Consider the following 20,756-nt stretch of genomic DNA (forward strand, 5'->3'; position numbering starts at 1 on the left):
TGTCAAATTAATAGATTGAATAGATTTTAAGCGTAGTCGGAAAAGTGACATTTTGAAAAGTTGACATTTCCTGCAGTGTGACCTGCTAAACTCCATCTCAAAGTATAGGCTATTTAAACAGAATTTTTCTAGTTATTCAGTAATGTTTAATGTGTAGTATTCAATATGTTCAATACAAAACATATTATTTACAGGGACTAGTAAAGGTAAAGCTGTAATTAAAAAAAACGTATAGGCCTGGCTACAGTAGGCTACTTTTATAGTTACTGTCACACCATCAAGACTCTAAAATATACACTTAACTTACCTTTATAAAAAAATAGCTATAGATTTTAAGGGTTATTTAAAAAACTGTTATGCATCAACTAATGTATATCCCCATGCACTCATGTGTATTTGAATATACAATACAATTAGAATATTTGAATATACAGTACATACAATTACAAACCCATCACATAATATAAAGATATCATAGAAAATGACAGAAAATGACATCAAAGTATACTTTATTTGTTAATATGTATTTGTACAAGTATACAAGATAAAGAACAATATAAAATAATGTGCATATACTTTACATAGTACCATCATTTATATGTATTTACTTTTACTATTTGTTCCCAAAATAAAAGGAAATTTATTCTGCAAAACAATTAACACTTTGTGTCAACAGAAATCTATATGTCATAATGAAATCTATAATAAGCGAAATATGAAACAACATATTTATCAGATTAAACAAACAAAGGGAGGAATGCTACAATGAGAGATTAAATAAAGATTTTTGTTATGCGAAAAATCAGTTTTGAGTCCCATTCTCCACTCTAGGCACGACGGAGATCAAACTGCTGCACTCTCTTTGTGATGTCTTCCAGTAAAAACAGTTAAGAAAAACGCATCACACATCATGATCATCAAGGTTCGTTTCCTGCATAAACCCATCTTTGGACAGTAAACAATAAGGAGCAATACATTCTAAATAAATCATGAAATGTCGAATTATCATGCAATAAATCACACTTTCTAACTAGAACGCTACTCTCTGGACACAGGACGTTTATCAGACTGAGTGGTTGAAATAGGATAGGTGATAAACAAATGCTGTGTTAATCTGAAAGGATATGTCTGCTGGTGAGGGTCTGTATGCTGTTGTGAACCTTCCTCTGAAAGGCCATTTGAGCCTCACACATGCAGGCATTCTCAGTCAGATCTCCTCTGGCCTCTTCTGAAAGAGAAACAGACATGTTTACTGTATAGTTAATGCTGAAGATATTTCCTTCACTCCTCAATTTATAAATTACAGACTTGATATAGACAACGTTACTGCATGTATAATGAGCATTTTAAAAAACAACTATCAGCAGATGTTCCAGAGCACACATCATATCTCATTAAACATACTTATTTAAATGATTTGATGTCTGATTTTGATATTTATATTGGATTTAGTTTGAGCCAAAAATATGTTCTATGCACAATAATTATCTGGATGCATTTCTTTAGAATGCATCAAATTCTTTACGTTATGCATCAAATTTGACAAATAATTTGATGCATATTTGTATGACAAACCGTTGGCCTGCTTAGAGCATGTTTTCTTGTCAGAGTTGATAACATATCCCTCTCTGCACTTGCAGAAATAAGAAGCATTGTTGTTGACACAAATATGTTCGCAGTTGTGCCCGAGTGCACAGGCGTCGAAACCTGCAAAATCAGCTGAGTGAGCAAAAATCTTCAATAAAAATATTATATATTATAATATTATGTATTAAAACATAAAAAAATATATTGTTGAGTCAGTGATGCATTTTAAATTAAATATAGCTGCATAAAAAATATAAATATTATTCATAATAATTAAATGTTTATATAAAATATAAATATATTTTATATATTTTTTTATTTTGATTGCCTTTTCCAATTGAATCTGAGCTGTTTTTTCCCCTTTATTCTCTTACCACAGAGAGTCTCCCTGAACTTGGATGTGAGTTTCTCAATCACTCCGTATGTTTCCACATAGAACACATGGTCATCAAGAGGCTGACTGGCCATCAGTTTAAGAGACCGCATTTCTGCTCTGTCCACTCCAACGGCGTATATTTCAATCCCAGAAGCCCTTGCTGCTGCTGCCACCTCTTCAACTTTATCTTGCGGCCTTCCATCGGTCACAATAATGGCCACTTTACCGATGTTCTTTTTTAATGGCCGGGCCCCAGCAGTCTCTGTAAAAACCTGCTCCATGGCGGTTTTGATGGCCAGGCCAGTCATGGTTCCCGTTGAGAGCGGATCGATACGGGAGAAGGCCTGCTTGACCTCAGCCTTGCTAAAGTACTTTTTCAGAAGGAACTCAATGTTGACGGTGCTGGCGTAGTTGACCAGTGCGACTCGCGTGGCATCGGATCCGATATCTAGAGAGTCGACCATTTCAGAGAGGAAGATTTTGACCTTCTCGAACTCTGCGGGACGGACGCTACGAGAACTGTCGATGATAAAAACCAGGTCTAGAGGACGGCTCTTGCAAAGCTCTGCTGGAGCTGTGAAAGAGAAATAATTCATTACATACTGAAAATGTGTGTCACATTATTAGCATTAATTTTTGTTTTTGTTTTTTTAAAGTGCAAAGTGTGATGCTGAAAGAGATTAATATGTAAAATGTTGTTTGTTTACTGTATGAAACATAAGAGAGGCTCCTCGGTTAGCAATGCAGCACTGTGACTGGAAAATGGAAAGAAACTGATTCTGTTAATCTCATTTGTTCTAAACAATGTTAAAAACTGTGCTTATGTAAACAAAAAGCAGAATATGAGGACAATATACACAATTAGCATTAAGGCAATAAAAAAAATCCTTCTAAATATAAAAGAATAGCAAAGTCCGCACCACAACTATAATGATAGTGATACAGAGAAATGATATTGCTGATGAAAGATAAAAAAACATTGACGGCCAATCAGAATCCATCCTGCTTTAAAGACTTGAGCCGTTATTGTGAATTGTTGTGGACGCTAACGGTTATCGTTATAGTTATCCTTCTTACGAACAGGCCTTTAATGACGCCAGTTTTACTAATGCTAAATTAGTTAAATCAAATAATTAATGCTATTTGTGTATAGAAATATTCCACAATCCTGCTTGTTTAAAGCTAAACGACCACTCTTTTTTTCTTGAATTCTCCTTGAAGAGAGAGAGAGAGAGAGAGAGAGAAAGAAGATAAAAATTATTAAGAGGGACTGAGGAGGACCAGACGGGTCGTCTGCACCCGGTGGGGTGGGATTGGTCTACCTGGGTCAGTGGGAGGTTCAGCAGGGGCAGCAGTTGTGCCACGAGGGGTACTGACCGGCTGTGGGGTGGTGGTAGTGGTTGTAGTGGTTGCAGTGGTTGTAGTGGTTGCAGTCTGTGTTGGAGGTGGCGGGGGGAGGGTGGCTGTGGTGAGTGGCATGGACACTGTAGGGGCAGGTAACACCACTGGCATTCTGGGCAGAGTGGGCACAACTGTCCGGACAGGTTGGACAGGTGAGATGGGCCGGACAGGTAAGACAGGACGATGGTGGATAAAGGGAGGACCCTTCCAGGGCGGCCGCTGGTGATGATGTTGATGAGGGTTGCGATGATGATAGCTGTAAAACCTGTGATTAAAGCCATGAGCTTTGTTTGGTTAGAGAGAGAGAGAGAGAGAGAGAGAGAGAGAGAGAGTGAACAGATAGAGTGAACAGATATACAGAATACACAGGAGAAGAGATAGAGAAAAAATAAATCCATAGACAGATGAAAAGGAAAAATAGAGGAGAAGGAGAGGGAGAGAGAGATGCATTAAAGCTATATGATATTGATGTGGGTTTTGAAGACACTTTTTGGTTGTTAGTAGCATGAGCAAAGTCAGTGGTCTGTTCAGAAGTTCTCTGTGAATGACTGTAGTTCTATATCCCGTCAACCTGAAGAAGAAACATGCTGTAGCACCAGATCCACTTCTCATATAAAACAAAATATATTTTTTTATTTAGGGGACAGAAATAGATAACATTACTAGATTAATGATTTCAGGTAAAAGGTATGACACAAGGGAAAGAAAAAGGGGTATTTGTAGTACAACTTTGATATCATATGTGTAGAAATATATATATATATAAATCATGTAGATTGTAATCCAGAACTAAACATTTTGAAAATATGAGAGAGAAAAAATTTAAATAAAAAAACAAGGAAATGTGGTTTTCCCTTACAAAAAATAAGTATAGCCTACTTCAAGTTTTATTAAGTAGCCTATACTTAAATAAAGTTCAAGGATATTTTTTAAGCATACTTTTTGTAGAAAATATACTAATATTAATGGACTATCATACTTGTAAGTGTACTATTTCAGTACTTGGCCCACTTATAGTGTATAAAAGTATACTTTTAAGTATACTTTAAGTGTAACAGTAGTGAACTTTGAGTAGCCTACTGCAACTATACTACAAGTGAACTTACAGTTTACAAGTTAAATACGTGTAGCACATTTTTTTAGTTTATGAAAGTACGCTGAAGTATACTCTCAGTAAACTACTTTAGTAGTTTTATTATGCAAGTATACTTGTAAGTTTACCTTAAGTGAACTTGCAAGTATATTTCTGAGAAGTGCATAAAAAGTAGACTGAATGTATACTTTCTTATTTTTAGTTTAAAAGAAGTGCACTAATAGCACAATTGAATAAACATATTTTTTTGTAAGGGTTGATATTTAATTTATTCCTGTACAATAGTCAATAGAACCACTGCTCATGGTCTTAGAAGTCTAAAGGTCTCTGATCCGTCATTAAAGCGCTGAAAAAGAAAACTTTAATAATAGGCCTACTGTAAAATGGAATGTCCAGTGTATTATATAATGTTAAGGGACTTGTAGGTTGTTCCTGAAGAACACTAATGCAAAAAAAAAAAAAAAAAAAAAAAAAAAAAACGTTTCTCAACTAGAATTTCACTCACTAGTTTTTTAAACGAATTTTTAAATAAAAGCCTACTCAGTGCTTATTATGTTTTAAAAAAAAAAATTAAATCAAGGCTTGAAAATAATTACAAGAATAGATTTCACTTGATTTTTATAATACCGGTAATATTATTATTAATTATTATTATTATTATTTTAAAAAATGACAAATAACAGTATTATTACCTCCAAAGTTGATGGAGTTGCCGTGTCCAGGCATATTGGGGGAGAGGTGAGATATCTGCCGGTGCGGGTACAGCTGGTTCTGGTTCTGGTTCCGTGCATAAGGGCCATACGTGCCCTGCGCCTCCATTAAAAATACAGACAGACAAAAGACAATAATGCAAATAAAGAATGTCATGTTGATGAAGATCGATGCAGAAGTGTCCGTTCTTGTGAGTATTCCGCCTCAAGGTGAGAGTTTAGACAGGAGGAGGCGCTCGCATGATGTTTTAAAGCCGCTGGCCCCCAGATGTTCACCGCCAGCCACCAATCCAGAGAAACAAGAGCGTTTGACTGGGCGGGAGTTTAGTCTTCTGTGTAATCGAGAATACAGTAGAACGGCATAGATAGTAGGCTACAAATAGTGCACAGAGAATTCTGTAAATTCTGAAGAAGAAGAAATAATACTAATACTTGTTATCTAATGTATAAATAACTTTATGATATCACCCTGTGTGTGTATTAGACCTGTTATTCTGCATTGTGAATAACAATTCATCCCGACTCTAGATGGCGCTGTAATAAGTGCACTACTACAGCAGCAACGACTGCTGGTTTGTTTTTACTGTCCTCGTTGGTCGAGATTAGAGAGTCAAGGGGAGATCTCTCAACTCAGATAGGTAAAATTCGTCTTTATGTCGTTGTTTAACACAAAAGTGTTGTTTATGCATGTGTTGATGGTGACGTATCTTTAAGTATTGGCCTGAGCAGCGGTGTGGGGAAGAAGCACATTATGAGTTGCTGTCTAATATGCTAATTCTAATTATGCTGTCATGAAAATGAGTCAGATTTTTACAAATTGAATCACGCTATTCCTTATTTCTGTATAACGTTACTTAATATCATTTCGGCTCGCACTTCAAATTAGTTATTTATTTATGTACGGACAAATACATGGCATTATATGAAGTTTAGATGATTTGAAAGACATGTCAATAGTTGTCAGTGCTGTCAGCTGCATGTCTTTAAAAACCATTTACCAAAATTTGGGTGTAGATATAGAAATTCAACTGAAATGTGTATTGCAATTCATGATGTTAAATATAAACTACAAACTACTACGAACTTGTACAAAATAGACACACAACTTATGGATTTTAACTTAAAATATATCAGCATTACTTATGCAATGTATTTGTTGCCTATATGTCTATATACAGTACATGCCAAAAGTTTGAACACATTACTATTTTTAATGTTTTTGAAAGAAGTTTCTTCTGCTCATCAAGCCTGTATTTATTTGATCAAAAATACAGAAAAAAAAAATGTATATTGTGATATATTATTACAATTTAAAATAATTGGTTTTCAATTTATTATACATTTAATTATCATTTATTTCTGTGATGCAAAGCTGAATTTTCAGGATCATTACTCTAGTCTTCAGTGTCACATGATCCTTTAGAAATCATTCTAATATGATGATTCATTATCAAAGTTGGAAACAGTTCTGCTGCTTAATATTTTTTCATAACCTGTGATACTTTTTTAGGATACTTTGATGAATAAAGAAAAAAGAAAAAAAAGAAGCAAATGTTTTAAAAATAGAAATCTTTTGTAACAACAATATACACTACTGATCAGTAATTTGGGGTCAGTAATTTTCATTTATTTATTTTGAAATAAATCAATACTTTTATTCAGCAAGGATGTGTTAAATTGATAAAAAGTGATAGTAAAGATGATTTATATTATTAGAAAATATTTTTTTTATTTTGAATAAATGCAGTTCTTTTTAACCTTTTATTCATCAAATATATTAGGCAGCAGAACTGTTTCCAACACTCATAATAAATCAGAATATTAGAATGATTTCTAAAGGATCATGTGATAGACTGGATGTCACATGTGACACTGAAGACTGGAGTAATGATCCTGAAAATTCAGCTTTGCATCACAGAAGTAAATGATAATTTAAAGTAGAATAAATTGAAAACCAATTATTTTAAATTGTAATAATATATCACAATATTACATTTTTTTTCTGTATTTTTTATCAAATAAATGCAGGCTTGATGAGCAGAAGATTCTTCTTTTAAATACATTAAAAATAGTAATGTGTCCAAACTTTTGGCCTGTACTGTATATATATACACACACACACACACACACACACACACACATATATATATATATATATATATAAAATGTATATATATATTTATATATTATGTGTGTGTGTGTGTGTGTGTGTGTGTGTGTGTGTATATATATATCTAGGCATGAATCTAGGCAAAGTTTGGTGACTTTGAAGAATGTAAATGTTACCTAGAATTGCACAGTTCTGGATAATTGAGAATCACGATTTTATTGTTGTTGTTGTTATTTCAAACAGAGATCCCGCTTCTCCCACGATTCTGAACAGACAACTCAACAAAATAACATTATTTTTCAGGAGGAGGTATTTTTGCAGGCTATTTAAAATGTTTCATTAATCAGAATCAGAATGAGCTTTATTGCCAAGTATGCTTACACATACAATGAATTTGTCTTGGTGAAGAATAAAGTTAAATAAGTGAATAGAAATAAGTATATAAAAAATGCACAATATACAAAATAGACAATATATTTATGTACGTAACAGGTCTGTTGATCTTTTCCCCTTGTGTCTGTGTTCAGTGTGGCAGTATGCAGAGTCTGTCAGTGCAGGCACTGGCTCTGCGTCAGCTGGGCAGACTGAACTCCCTGCAGCTGCTCTCACCGTGCCATGGCTCTGGCCTCATCATGTGGTGCCCACAGACTTTACATGCTCGTCAGCTGTGGGGTTCAGCCACTCCCCAGACGCACCGGACAGCCATGTGGCCAAAATCGTGGGATGCTCGGCAAAGCTGGTTGCTCCATCAAACACGGCTCAAGAGCACGAGAAAGAAAGGGAAGCAGAAAGTAGTGCAGCAGGAGGAGGAGGACGTGGAGGAGCAGGAGGGTGCAGAGGCTAGTGATTATGAGGACGAGCTTCAAGATGACCCAGGCCTGCCAAAAGACTACAAAGACCATGAAAAAACTGTCCCGTCTCTACGTTTCGATCTGCTTTTGAAGGCTGGACTGGACATTGCACGACAGTAAGTCAGAAATACCGACATCATGTTCTGAGATTAATTCTGTCTAAGCTGCAAAGTAGTGTTTTCAGTTCCAATTGCAGCTGTGATGATGTAGTTTAATCTATATTTAGCTCTAATAACTTTGACGGTAACAGTTCGGAACAGATCAGCCATCTGTTATTAGGACAACACCTTGTTTTACCTCATAGAACCCCTTCAGATAATGGATGAGTTGTGTATACATTCTTTGCTCATATTGCTCTCTTTTATTTTTTTCTGTACTTTAAGTGTGTGGTGTTTTGGCCAGTGGTAGTGACTAACATACACCATGTATCTCTTTTACAGTGGAGTGGAGGATGCTTTTTATAGCCTCAAATTGAGACTGAATGGTCAAAAGCTCTCCAAAAAGAGTAAAATGGTGAGTCAGCGCCCTCTAGTGGTATAATCAGAAGAACTTTCCTTATAAATATGAAACACTAGCTTTAATTATGGATGCAATAAAGAAACTTACCCTGCTTGTGGTAGGCTTCCCGTTACTGGCTTGACTAAATTTATCGGAGTAGTGATTAGTAAGCAGAAATGGCACCTTATTAATATAACCTTCTATGGTCTGCTGCCTCCTGCAGGTTAAAGTGGGGGATACACTGGATCTGATTCTAAATGAGGACAAGGAAATGGACACAGTCTTGCTGAAAAGAGTGATCTTAAAAAAGGTGGTTGGAGAGACAAAAGATGCAGAAAAGCAGAGAGTCGTTCTAAGAAGCTGGAAACACCTACAACTTCCCAGAAAGGATGTGTACAAGCAGTGAAGACCAATTCTATGATGTTTAATATGTGAAAGGTCAGAAACTGGGACAAAAGTGGTATTTCCTATTCCACTCTCCAGCCGTTTAATTCTGAAACTGCAGATTGCGAATTCAATGAGGTGTTTTCTCTGCACAACAAAAACTGACGGACTTTCTCACATCTGTTCTCCTGACAGTCGTTCTCATAACTTTCATACTACTTGAAGATGGATTTAATGAACTTTACAGGTCACAAATGGAACACAAATACATCCAATTATTTAGAGGTGGTTTAGGTTATATGCATTTTTGTATTATTATTATTTAGTATTTACGAGATTCATAAAAATACCATTGTGAGATACAGTAGATCAGACTGTAGTGTTTGTGATATCAAATGTTTTCAGGATTTCTGATCCCCTGTTTATAGCTTATTTAGCTTATACTATTGTCATTATGACATTGGTAGATTTTAAGTGTGCAGTTTTTTCAGGAAAGGTACAGAATGCCTCTGCATTCAACGGCAATAACCGAGCCAGACTTAAAAAAAATTGTTGCACCACGCAAATGATTCAAAAGTGAGTCCAAACCCAAACAAATATAGGTTCCAAAACTGTATTTCTTTATTTTTTTTCTTCTTTATAATGCAAAGAAAACAAATTTGATCAGTCTTGATAAACATCAAAAATGCTAATTATCTGTCATACCTTAGGTTTTGTATGGTTTCCTCTGACCCTCACTTGTGGATATGAATTATAATAAAAAGGATCATGAAACCCATCTCAGCTAGGAAGTGAATTTTTATTTAAAAATATATAACATATAACCTGGTGCTATAGTTTAGTACAGATGAGTAAGTTTGACTTCTTGTAAGGCAAGACATACTTCAATATGTTGATAATTAGAAAAAGCCAGTGCTGCAACATTGCTACAACTTAAAACAATATATATACTGTATCTTCTTTATATATATGCATCTTCTCTACCCTCACCCCAAACTAAAGTGACCTATTATTTTTAAAGTACTAAATGTTTACATTTAAGTTGATTTAAGGCTAACTTTAGCTTTTAACTCTAATCATTAGAATAACATCAATAATATTTTGGCATATAAATAGTAACACTAATATCTGTCAAGTGATAGTGGCTTCAATCACAAACTTTTCTGTCACCTACCATCCCATCCTGTTTAAAGGCCATGGACATGAACTCGACCAGCCGAACTGGACCTTAAACAAGGACAAGTTTCAATATGCTTCAGCTTATGGACTTGTGCAAATAACAGGTATGTTGTGTAAAATATAGGAAAACAGGTCTGCACTTTGCAGGACCATTGATTAAGAATAAGTCACAGTGTTGTTTGATCTCTTTGCCTTCTTTAGAATGTCACATTTCTTGCGATTGGGGCGCCTGCAGCGCTCGTCAATGCTTGGCACGCATTCATAGTGCCACACCTCCTCCATTTTGTCAACAGGGTAGACGGCCTCCACGTAATGACGAATAAGTCGGAGGCGCACAGGGTCCAGCTGTTTCTTGTTGCAGGCCCCAGAGTGGTTGTACTGCAGCCGTAAATTGTCCTGCGTGAAAAGCTCTGGGAAAAGACGAACGAGAAGGCGGGCAGCAAAATTTCCCACAGACAGACTCTGTTGGACAATCTCCCTCACTTCAGCATCCGTGAGCAGGTAGTCCGAAGGCACTGGGAAGTCTGGGGTAGACACCGAGAGGTCCTCAAGAGGAATCTTGCAGAAATCTTTGCTGCTTTTCTCCAGGGGTGAAGACAGGACTTCAGAGTCCTCTTTCACACGATCTGAAGTGAGAACATTGATTTGACCAGCAGTTAGCAGAGAGTCTTTTGGGTCAGGTTCTTGGTCAGGCGAACAGGCCTTCCGTTGTTGCTGGTATGAACGTCGTTGGTCAGTATCCCGTCGCCTGCAACGCTCATCAAGTTTGCCGACAAACTCGAGAGTCCACACACGGTCGTTCTTAGCTTGTGGGTAGAGTAGCTGGACGTAATGTCGGAGCAGATTGATTCGTACAGGATCCAGCTGCTTCTTTCCTAGAGATCCGCTGCAGTTGTAGTATTTTCGCGCATTCTCGAAAGTGAAGAGCTCAGGGAACATGAGAACCAGGAGACGAGATGCAAAGTTCCCAATTGATAAACTGCATTCGTAGTTGCATTTTAGCTGTTCCTTAGTAAGTAAATACTCCTGTGGAACATCAAAGTCTGGAGGAGGGATCTGTAGTTTATCGAAATCCACAGGCTCGAGCCATGATTTTTTAGACCTGCGATTTGGTTTCTCGTAATCACACAGGTCACCGATCTTAACAATGGAGATGTTATCAGGGAGACGGGTGGTATCATACATCTCTCGGGTGTCACGACCACTGCCATTTACTGAAGAGTTCTCCAGTGCTTCCTCCATTCGTTGTACACACAACTGCAGCCAGGTTTCCTCTGGGATATCAGGGAAATTGGCCTCCATGTATTTTCGTATAATTTCCAGTCTGTCCGAGTCAATGATCAACTGTCCAATGCTGTTGTGGCCCTCTGGCAACTTGCCCTCCTCAAACACCTCAGGGAAGAGTCTGTTCAACAAAAAAACGACAAGCTCCTCTGGGGAAGTCAAGTCTTCAGAGTCGTCACCAGCAGCTTCATGAGGGTCGAACGCTATATCTGAGCTAGCATTATTAGGATGAACATCATTGTTCTCTCCAGAGTTTAGGGAAAGACTCTCATCCTGGGCATCTTCACTGATAAAATGGAAAGTGTGATTCGGTTCCATGTCAAAGCCAACAACCATCGGAGCCTGTTTGTCGCACATCTGACCACTCTCCATGTCCTTCTGAGCCCAGAAACGATTCAAGAAATCATTGATCTGCAGCAAGCACTCCGTCTGCCACACATTTTCATTTTTTACCAGCGGGTAGCAGACTTCCACATAGTTACGTATTAACTGAAGGTGCAATGAATCTAATGTCCGTTTAGTTGTAATGCTGCATGTGCTGCAGCTGTGCATGCATTCCTTTGCTGTGAAAAGTTCTGGGAACAGTTGAACGAGGAGTCTGCAGCCAAGCTCGCCCGCAGTGGACGTTTGCTCCATCAGCTGGGTGAGCTCATCACTAGTCAACTGGTATTCAGGAGGAGGTTGAAATTCCATGACCATCTCAGAGGGCTTCATCTGCTTTTTAATGCGCGTCACTTCTAACGAGAGCAAGTCCACCTTACTGTGCAGCTGGGTCATACTGGAATTCAGTGTGTTGAGGAGAAAGAACATCTTCTCGATGAGCGGGTAGAGGTGAGAATCCAAGGCAGCAGGAGAACCCGTGACCCCCACAGTAGGGGAGGCCTTAAACATGTGATGCTTTCTAGAATTGCCTAGTTTTTGGAATTGGACACCATTATGGCTTGCTCTGACTTCATTGTGAGGTCCGTGCTGGTCCAGATTGGATGCAGCTTTACGCTCAGAAATGCGATGCGTGATGCTGTAGAGTGGTTTCCTGTATGAAGAGATGGAAATCTGCTCCTGAGGAGATAATCTGTGGCCGTGCGAGCATGACCTGCTTCCATCATCTGAACTGCCATCAGGATGTTCTCCTGCCTGGAAAGTAAGTGGGAAATTTTGCTGTTAATAGTTTTCACCAAAAGAAATATCAGACCAGACAACTCTTGAAAAATTCTATCCCAAATACAATGTTTAATCTGTAGAAGAACTGAAGTTGTGATTGTAACAGATGTTCCTTTTCATCTTACCTGTGTTGTCACCTTGACCCTCTTCCCACTAGTGGACCGTTCCACCTCAGGGCCTGCGTGTGTTGCTAAACGTTTTGTAATGCGCTTAATGAAGCTCTCCATCTTTCCCTCTGAGTTTTCATTAATGTCCTCTGCATCTTTCTCGACTTTAACTTCTGAAGAAAAACCCAAGTGTTCATAACTATTCAAGAATGCTGAGAAATGCTGATATACATTATCTCACACAATTCTGCACAACTTTAATGAGGTTACAGGATACTTGTTTACAGAAAACTTGACGTTTACACCTTATTTTAAGATCTGTCTCAAGTGACTGATCACAAATGAACTGAGACAGATGAACATTTACAGCTGGTAGTAACATGCATCTTCATTTAAATGTTATCTTTATCAGGCTCTTGAATTTACAAAAAAAAAAAAATTACGATGTGCACGGATAAATTTATAGTAAACACTACAAATATTACAAAATTTGTCAATTTTGATTTCATGGTGACTTTAAAATCACAAGTTTTAAGGCAGTGGTTGATTTTACAGGTGAGCATTTACACTACAAATGCAATGTCATTCCTTTATGACTCCATCTGATGTTCTTCCTCTGCTAAATGTTTTTGATTATACCTGTATTTAGTACTGCCTACTTGATTTCTGTGTCAGGTGATTTCTGTAAATCCATGCAATCACCAGTGATCCTAATACCAAGTAAACTTTCAATGCAACATCTCTATTTGATGCTAAGGCAAGTCAGTACATTTCACTGGATCATTTGATTTGTTTATTGTGGTGTAATGCATTTTAGTACACAGAGAAAACAGTAGGCCTATTGTTCAGCGAAAGTTCTCAAGGGGCATTTAGTGTGAAACGTTATTTACATACTTTTATCAGGCACTTGTCCGTCTGCAATAACCATGCACACAGAGGAGCTCATATCCTGGGAAAAGACACACAGACCCATGACTGATTACTGATATTATCTGATAATCACACATCTAATACATTTCTTTTGCACTTTTCCTTTACATTTGTCAGTCATAGCAGCTGTCCGGGGAATGCAAGTTTAGGAATATCTCACTAACATATCTTTCTGTATAATGGTTTGTTTTAAAAAGAGGAAGCATTTGGCCTGCTGAAAGACAGTGAAGTCAGCATAACACACGATTGATGACAAATGTCATGGCAAGCGTGAGAAAATGATGATGCGTGTAAAACTTTACATTCCCTGAGTGATTTTTCTCCACGGTGAAGTTCTGTGAGATTGTTTTCCTATTTGTTTTTCATGTCTTGCACCGTGAAGTCTCGCCAGAGCACCGGAGAGGCGCTGCTTCACCGTACCAACCCCCGTCCACCGGCTCCACTTCCTCATTCTTCCAGTGGAAACCCCACGGATCGGTACAACCGGGGAGACAGGCGGACAAGCGGCTCCCTGCTGCGGTCCTTCTGTGGACTGCATATGCCTTAAGGAAATAATGTACACTTTATGTTTTTTTGCAGTAATACGGAGACCTGCCCTTCTCTCTCGTGTTTCCCCTCCCTCCCCCGTGCGCAACTCTCCCTCTTGCGTGACGCGGCAAGAAAAACATCCACCGATGAGTTTTCGCTCCGTCTCCCGCAACACGGCGCGCTTAAACTACCTGCGCGGCTGAAATCAAACTCACCTTTGCGACGCCGGGCAGCCGTGAGCAGTCGTGAGCAGTGGGTTAGGAGGCATCAGCCATGGTCGCGTCTTTAAATCCAGTGGATTTGTCCACGGGTAACTGTTGTCCGTGTTTCTCTCCGCTGCTTTTTTTTTTCTTCTTTCTCTAGTCAGTGCCCTCTCGCGTGACGTGACTGTACTGTGTCATTTCCGCACAGCTGTGGGTTCGCTGTGGGTTTTTTGCCAGCCCACCCCACGTGAATCCTTGAGCTGCGGCGCCGTGGCCATGAAATGAGCGAAGTGCGCACTGTGGCGTGGGACTTCTCGTGACTCTCAGTCATTTCAGTAGGCCCCACGAGTCTCGCGCTTCCACGAGTGTATAATCGCCCGCGTCATAGACGCGCGTGACAGCACAAATATACATCACATATAGTTTAAGTTGTTTTAGATAACTTTTAATAACTATAGTTTATGTAAGCTTATTTTGCACTACACCGCGTATGACTTCAATAATGCATGTGAATATAAGATAGATTTTCTCTCTATTACGCAAAATACTGCTTTTATTTTGTGCACATAGTGTAAATAGTGCATTCTGTTGTTTTACTCTAAAACATTGATTTGAAGGTTGTGCGGTTAAATAAATGACGTTCTGCAATTTCTGAGTATTGAGATTGGAAATGTAAGCAACACCAAGAAAACCAAACGATAGGCTACCACGAATTGTTTGGGTGTACTTTGTCCTCACAGAAGGTTTTACATTTAATATCTGAATAGTAATTTACTAAGGAAATATTTGAAGAAGCAGATCTTCATAGAGTAGTAGCCTATTATCTACTCGACTCACAGGTATTACGTTTTTTCTTAATGAAACCAAATGTTGGCCAAAAATAAATGTAAACATATCTGGAACATTCAGGAAATTTTCTTTTGAGTTTGAAAGGACTAAAATATTATGTAGCCTATTTAGACGCATTCTGAATAAACTTGTAACCCGAAATAAGGTTAGCTCGTATTTTAATTTAATCAGCAACATAAATACTATAAATAGGTTATGTGAATGTTTCAGTCTTGTCCTTTACTGCCAGTTTAACAAGGGACTGCCGTCTAGTGGATATGACAAGTAATGCATGGCACATTTGCTTTGTATTGTAACCATAGATTGCAACATGTTTTGATGTCAAGTAAATTAATATATAGCTATATATATATATATATATATATATATATATATATATATATATATATTTAAAATGTAAATTTATGGATTTAACATCCATAAATAGCCCGCATATTATATAATTTAAGCATTTATTTAATTATTATTTTATATATTCCTACGAGCAAAACAATCATGCCAAAAAGTAGCCTATACTTGAAATTGGAAAAAAGAAAAGAAAGAATCAATGTCCATTCAAGCATCCAGAAGGTCTAATTAAACTTTATACGGCATATACATATGAGCTATTTATGGATGTTTTAGGTTACATTGACTGTTACAAACCCAAACCACAAAACAACATATATGCTACATTTCGCACTAGCAAAGAGGTGAAATAAGTCCACTGCTGTCCTCGTGCGCGCATGCAAAGGCACACTCCGAGACTGTTCTCAGACACTCATCAGTTTGCACCCGATGTGGCCAATGTCCCGTAACGCGCATTAGTAATGTCTGCATTAGTGATGTCTGCATTAAGTCACGGTCACGGAGCCGTGGCTCTTTGAGATGTGGGTGTGATGAGACGCCGGTCATTATTCAGGTAATGTCGGCTGTTTGATCCATCATGCGCTCATGCGATGACGCTCGCGCCTCTGTTCTACGGGACGCTCGCGCAGTGAACGAGAGTTTTGCGCTGCTCGTTAAAGACTCATTTTAGCATGCGCTCATCTAATTTTTTTTTTTTTTTTTTTTATCTTATGAGAGAAAGAATCACATCCGTCAAATCGAGAAAGAATATTTTATTGCTTTAGTGCCAAAATAAAGAAGAGTACTACAATAAGAAGTTAAGAACACATTTCAAAACTGCAGTAGGCTACTTCAAAGACTCTTAAATGCATTCTATCCTCAAAAACTACATTATGTTTTTAAAATAATAAGCTGTTGGATAAACAAGAGGAAAATAAAATCAAACTGGCAGACAAGAGTTAAGTGCTGTTCAGTTCATTGTTTTTATAGGCTATTAAAAATGCATGCAAATGCCTATAATAGCCTACATTTAAATAGGCTGTAGAATGTTTTTTTTTTATTATTGTTGTTGTTTTCTTTTGTCATTTCATATTTTTAAAGGGTGTTTTTCCTTTATGTCAGCCAACTAAGAGAACACACAATAAAGGTTTTTGAACGCAACAGGAACAGAAAATGCTCCAGTTACTAACGTAACCTTGATTCCTTGAGATAATGGGAACGCGCATTGCGTGAAACACTCTTTGGGGAAACACTGTTTTCTCAGAATACCGAAGCCTGATTTGTTCACATTTGTGCACTGCACGAACCTATGGCATTTCAGCCTGCCTTAACGAGCAGAGCCGACTGCATATAAGTCGGTGAAGAATGGCGTAATGTCAGAATCTTTCGACTGCAGCAGCGCAGACTCGTGTGTAGCTGTATAGCACGGCAGGGTACGCAATGCTCGTTCCCATCATCTCAGGAAACAGAGGTTAAGTTATTAACCAGAGCGTTCGCTTTCGAAACAGGGGAACAATATACCATATAGAACACCCAGAGCGCCTGCATGTCGCCCACATGTGTGACGGACGCTAAAGCTAGCAGCTGTCTTCAGCAACAGGGGCCGCAATCTGGCCGCTTGGAGCAGCTCGAACGGAGGGCCTCGGTGGGCCCTAAATGATCGTGGACAGGTCCCAGATCAGAACAGTACAAGGGCGAGGCGGGTTATGTCTACTGGCTTCCCTCAAGAATTTGAAGACAATGTCATTCCTTCCTACAGACTGGCCGGCCACGAGGGCGTCACATATACCTTGAGCATGGAAGGGATACGCCCCCTATCCAGCAGCCCTACACACCAGTCGGAGAAGACAAACCCTTAAAAAGGTATCAAGGCGTCTTGTAGATGACGCTCTGGCCTCCGCTAATGTGCTGGCAACCCTCACAGGGAGCTGCGAAGGTTCCTGTCGAGGGACCACAGATGTAGGCTCCACGACTCAGGTTTGGGATGCCAAAGGGACCCTCTCACCTGAGAGAGGTCTTTCCTCAGTGGAATCGTCCACGATCAGCTCAGGGAACACGACTGGTTTCGCCAGAGTGGAGCCACCAAGAGAACTGAGCATCTGGTCTCCCTGATTCAACTATTGATCTGAGGGAAGCAGAGCGATCAGGGGAAAGGCGTACAGGCGAGCTTTGGGCCAATCCTGGGCCAGTGCGTCCTGTTCCCTTGAGAAAAAATTGGCCAATGAGAGTTGTCTTCTGAGGTGAAGAGGTCTACCTCTGCCCTCCTGAAGATCTCCCAGATCATCTGAACCGATTGGGGCACCCCATTCCCCTGGAGACACCCCACCCCAGGACAGCATGTCAGCCCCTTGGTTCAACCTGCCCAGAATGTGCACTGCCCTCAAGGAGCCCAGGTTGCACTGTGCCCATAGGAGGAGGCGTCTCGCTATCCTATAAAGAGACCACAACCTGAGGCCGCCTTGGCAATTTATGAAGGCTACCACCTTCATGTTGTCCGAACAGACCAGGATGTGGTGCCCCTGCAGGGCTGGCAGGTTATGAGAGCCAGAAAAACCGCCATTATTTCGAGGCCATTGATATGCAGGCGCTGCTCCAGGCTGGACCAGGAGCCGAACACCGGTCTGCCCTCGAACAGAGCTCCCCAACCCGGGTTGCGGGCATCTGTCGTGACAGCCTTCCATTTGGAGGTCAGTCCCAATCGGACACCTGTCCGATACAGGCAGGACTCCATCCAAGGGGCCACAGCTGTGACAGCGGTGGTCCACCCTGAGGCATAACCGTCCCTGACACCAAGCATGGGACGGGACTCGGGCTTTCAGACCCAACTTTGAATGACGCCACTAGCCGCTGAATACTCAGCGAGCGTTCCAGTGTGAGCCAGGCCTGAGTCGATAACTGCCACCAGGAAAGTGACTCGCCTGCTGGGAGACAGGATGCTCTTGGCTGAATTGATTCTGAGCCCAAGATGTTCTAGGTGACTGACAACACTAGCCAGTCGTCGAGGTAGTTCATGACGCGGATTCCCGCCTGCCTCAGAGGAGAGAGAGCCGTGTTCATGCACTTGTTAAATGTGAATGGGAGGACTGTATATTGGTAAGCCACCCCTTCGAACGCAAATCTCGAGAACAGTCTGTGATAAGGGGCTATTTGGATATGAAAGTAAGCATCTTTCAGATTCACCGATAAGAACCAACCCTCTACGCGAGGATCTGCTTCAAATTCAACATCCTGAATAGCCATGTCATTAATGCGCGATTCAGGATCCTGAGGTCAAGGATGGGCCTGAGTTTAACTGGTTTACAACAAAGGAAAACAAAGAAAAACAACGGTTGGCAAATTGTCTGGGGCAGGGAGGGAAAACTCCAAGTCTCTCTGCTTGCTATGTGGCTTTAGGCTGCTTTTATTGCTGGCTCTCTTCTTGCAGGAACCAATGAACGGAGTGATACAAACGTGAACAAATCAGGCTGCTGTATTCTGAGAAAATGGAGTTTCCCCAAAGTGTGTTTCATGCAATGTGAGAGACCGTTTCGAAAGGGAACATGATGACGTGATGCGAGAATGGTGCTGGAGGGTTTGAAAGATCTGTCGTAGATGGAGAGACTAGAGCATAAGACATCTATCATATATTCCTAAAGCAGACTGGTTTTAAAGGTAAAGTCTAATAAGCACACAAAATGCAAGAGTCACATGCAAAACAGTATTACTTATAAAATAGCTCTTCTTATTCATTTATTATGCTCTAAGACCTAAAACACGTGTCACATAAAAAAATTTGTTTCAATATACGAAAACCAAATCTAATGATCTCAGACCAGGCTCCTCATCTCTGACCCAAACACATAAAGTAGGCGGAGAGTCACGTGTCTGTATGAAATAAATGAGTGTCGTAATAGATTTGAGCTTTGCTGAAGTTGAGCTGGTATCCTACACTCTCTCTCTCTCGCTTGCTATACCTGTGCAAATCCAGCCACCATGTCATCAGGGGCTCGGATTGCCACGAATCGCCAAACCGCAAAAATCATTTCCATGCGCAAAAACAGAGACAGTATCAGGTTACCAGGATGATGATACTGACGGCCATAAAATCACACTGCAAGTCTGTGTGTATGTCTGACTTTCGTTAGGCCGCCGTCTGACCCCATAACACACACACAGGTTTTTTTGTTTGTTTTTAAGAAAATAAATGTCCAAAATACGTACATTTTCTAAAAAGAAAAAAAATTATGTGAAGTGCTGATTGTCCGTTCAAAAATTAGGATTAACCCTAAATAAACAACTCAATTCTGAACTAAATAAAAATAATTCGAAACTAGAAGAAAGAAAGAAAGAACTAGCCATAAAAAACGTATTCTTATCCTTGATTCTCTAAAAAGTATAAACTCTGGCGCTATCAATTGAGCATTCTGACCAGGTGAACCAATTAGGCCTACGTGAGATTTGGGGTGGGACTATCGGTTTTTCCCTGCGGAATTGGGCTACTTTTGAAACTGTTGCAGCAATTAGTTTTTTCCCCTGTGGGTTAAAGGTTTGACATGTATTATAAATTGTATTTGACTGATAAACCAATGATTGAACATAAATAAAAATGAATGATTGAAGGAGCCAGTGTGCAGAAATCTATGAAAATGACCAAGAACAAGATCTTAAAACTATAAAAATCTTAAAGTAAGATGACAGACTGTTTATATATTACTGTATAGTGATTTGAGTTGAAACTTGTTTGTAATGCATAACAGTGACTGCATTTTAAATATATTTTAGCTATGGGATAGACATATTTTGAGTTTTGGTATTTGTGCTAGTTTTGAATCCGGGTGTTTCTGGTTTTGTTTCTTTCTTTCAGATCTGGCAACCCTGCTAGAAGAGCCGAAATTTCACTTCAGTTTAAAAAACAACAACCACCTGAGGAATCTGAGAAGTGTCTATCAGTTTTACAAAACAAGCATGGCAGTGTTGCCAAGTCTACTTATTATAAGCAACTTTGGGCTTGGTTTCCCATTTACACATTTCATTTATGTATTAGATCTTTTATGTCATTTTGCCTGCTTGGCTGTTTCCTTTTTTATTTTTTTAATATGATGTCATTACGTTGCTGTTTGACACCAGCCAATCGCTGCATTGCTGATCATGGTTTCGAGTATCGATATACTGTATATCTGCCCTTTCCAATGAATACAA

General features: G+C 39.3%; 3 protein-coding genes across 7 annotated transcripts; 1 reads left to right on the forward strand and 2 right to left on the reverse strand.

Moving 5' to 3' along the window:
- Nucleotides 1-622: 622 nt before the first annotated feature.
- Nucleotides 623-5,341, reverse strand: matn3b (matrilin 3b). Its single transcript, XM_082154920.1, has 6 exons — nucleotides 5,150-5,341; nucleotides 3,286-3,648; nucleotides 1,962-2,537; nucleotides 1,576-1,707; nucleotides 1,127-1,228; nucleotides 623-877 (listed from the first exon to the last, which is right to left on the reverse strand). The coding sequence occupies exons 1-6, from the start codon at nucleotides 5,322-5,324 to the stop codon at nucleotides 828-830; spliced, it is 1,398 nt and encodes a 465-aa protein (XP_082011046.1). The 5' UTR covers nucleotides 5,325-5,341; the 3' UTR covers nucleotides 623-827.
- Nucleotides 5,342-5,690: 349 nt separating this feature from the next.
- On the forward strand, nucleotides 5,691-9,788 carry mtres1 (mitochondrial transcription rescue factor 1). Of its 2 annotated transcripts, XM_082153114.1 has the most exons (5): nucleotides 5,729-5,805; nucleotides 7,521-7,586; nucleotides 7,805-8,244; nucleotides 8,569-8,641; nucleotides 8,850-9,788. In XM_082153114.1, the coding sequence occupies exons 3-5, from the start codon at nucleotides 7,814-7,816 to the stop codon at nucleotides 9,030-9,032; spliced, it is 687 nt and encodes a 228-aa protein (XP_082009240.1). In that variant the 5' UTR covers nucleotides 5,729-5,805; nucleotides 7,521-7,586; nucleotides 7,805-7,813; the 3' UTR covers nucleotides 9,033-9,788. The 2 variants fall into 2 exon arrangements, with proteins under 2 accessions (XP_082009239.1, XP_082009240.1); XM_082153113.1 differs by lacking the exon at nucleotides 7,521-7,586 and having other exon boundaries at nucleotides 5,691-5,805.
- Nucleotides 9,610-15,587, reverse strand: bend3 (BEN domain containing 3). 4 transcript variants are annotated; one of them, XM_082153111.1, is made up of 5 exons: nucleotides 14,415-15,587; nucleotides 13,974-14,213; nucleotides 13,636-13,690; nucleotides 12,760-12,914; nucleotides 9,610-12,607 (listed from the first exon to the last, which is right to left on the reverse strand). In XM_082153111.1, exons 3-5 carry the CDS (start codon nucleotides 13,685-13,687, stop codon nucleotides 10,346-10,348), a joined length of 2,469 nt encoding a protein of 822 aa, XP_082009237.1. In that variant the 5' UTR covers nucleotides 13,688-13,690; nucleotides 13,974-14,213; nucleotides 14,415-15,587; the 3' UTR covers nucleotides 9,610-10,345. The 4 variants fall into 4 exon arrangements, with proteins under 4 accessions (XP_082009237.1, XP_082009236.1, XP_082009235.1 ...); XM_082153110.1 differs by having other exon boundaries at nucleotides 13,636-14,203; XM_082153109.1 differs by having other exon boundaries at nucleotides 13,636-14,213.
- Nucleotides 15,588-20,756: the final 5,169 nt, after the last annotated feature.

Source organism: Leuciscus leuciscus (genome assembly GCF_965113295.1).
Source record: "Leuciscus leuciscus genome assembly, chromosome: 22".
In the NCBI taxonomy this organism is placed as follows: Eukaryota; Metazoa; Chordata; class Actinopteri; order Cypriniformes; family Leuciscidae; genus Leuciscus; species Leuciscus leuciscus.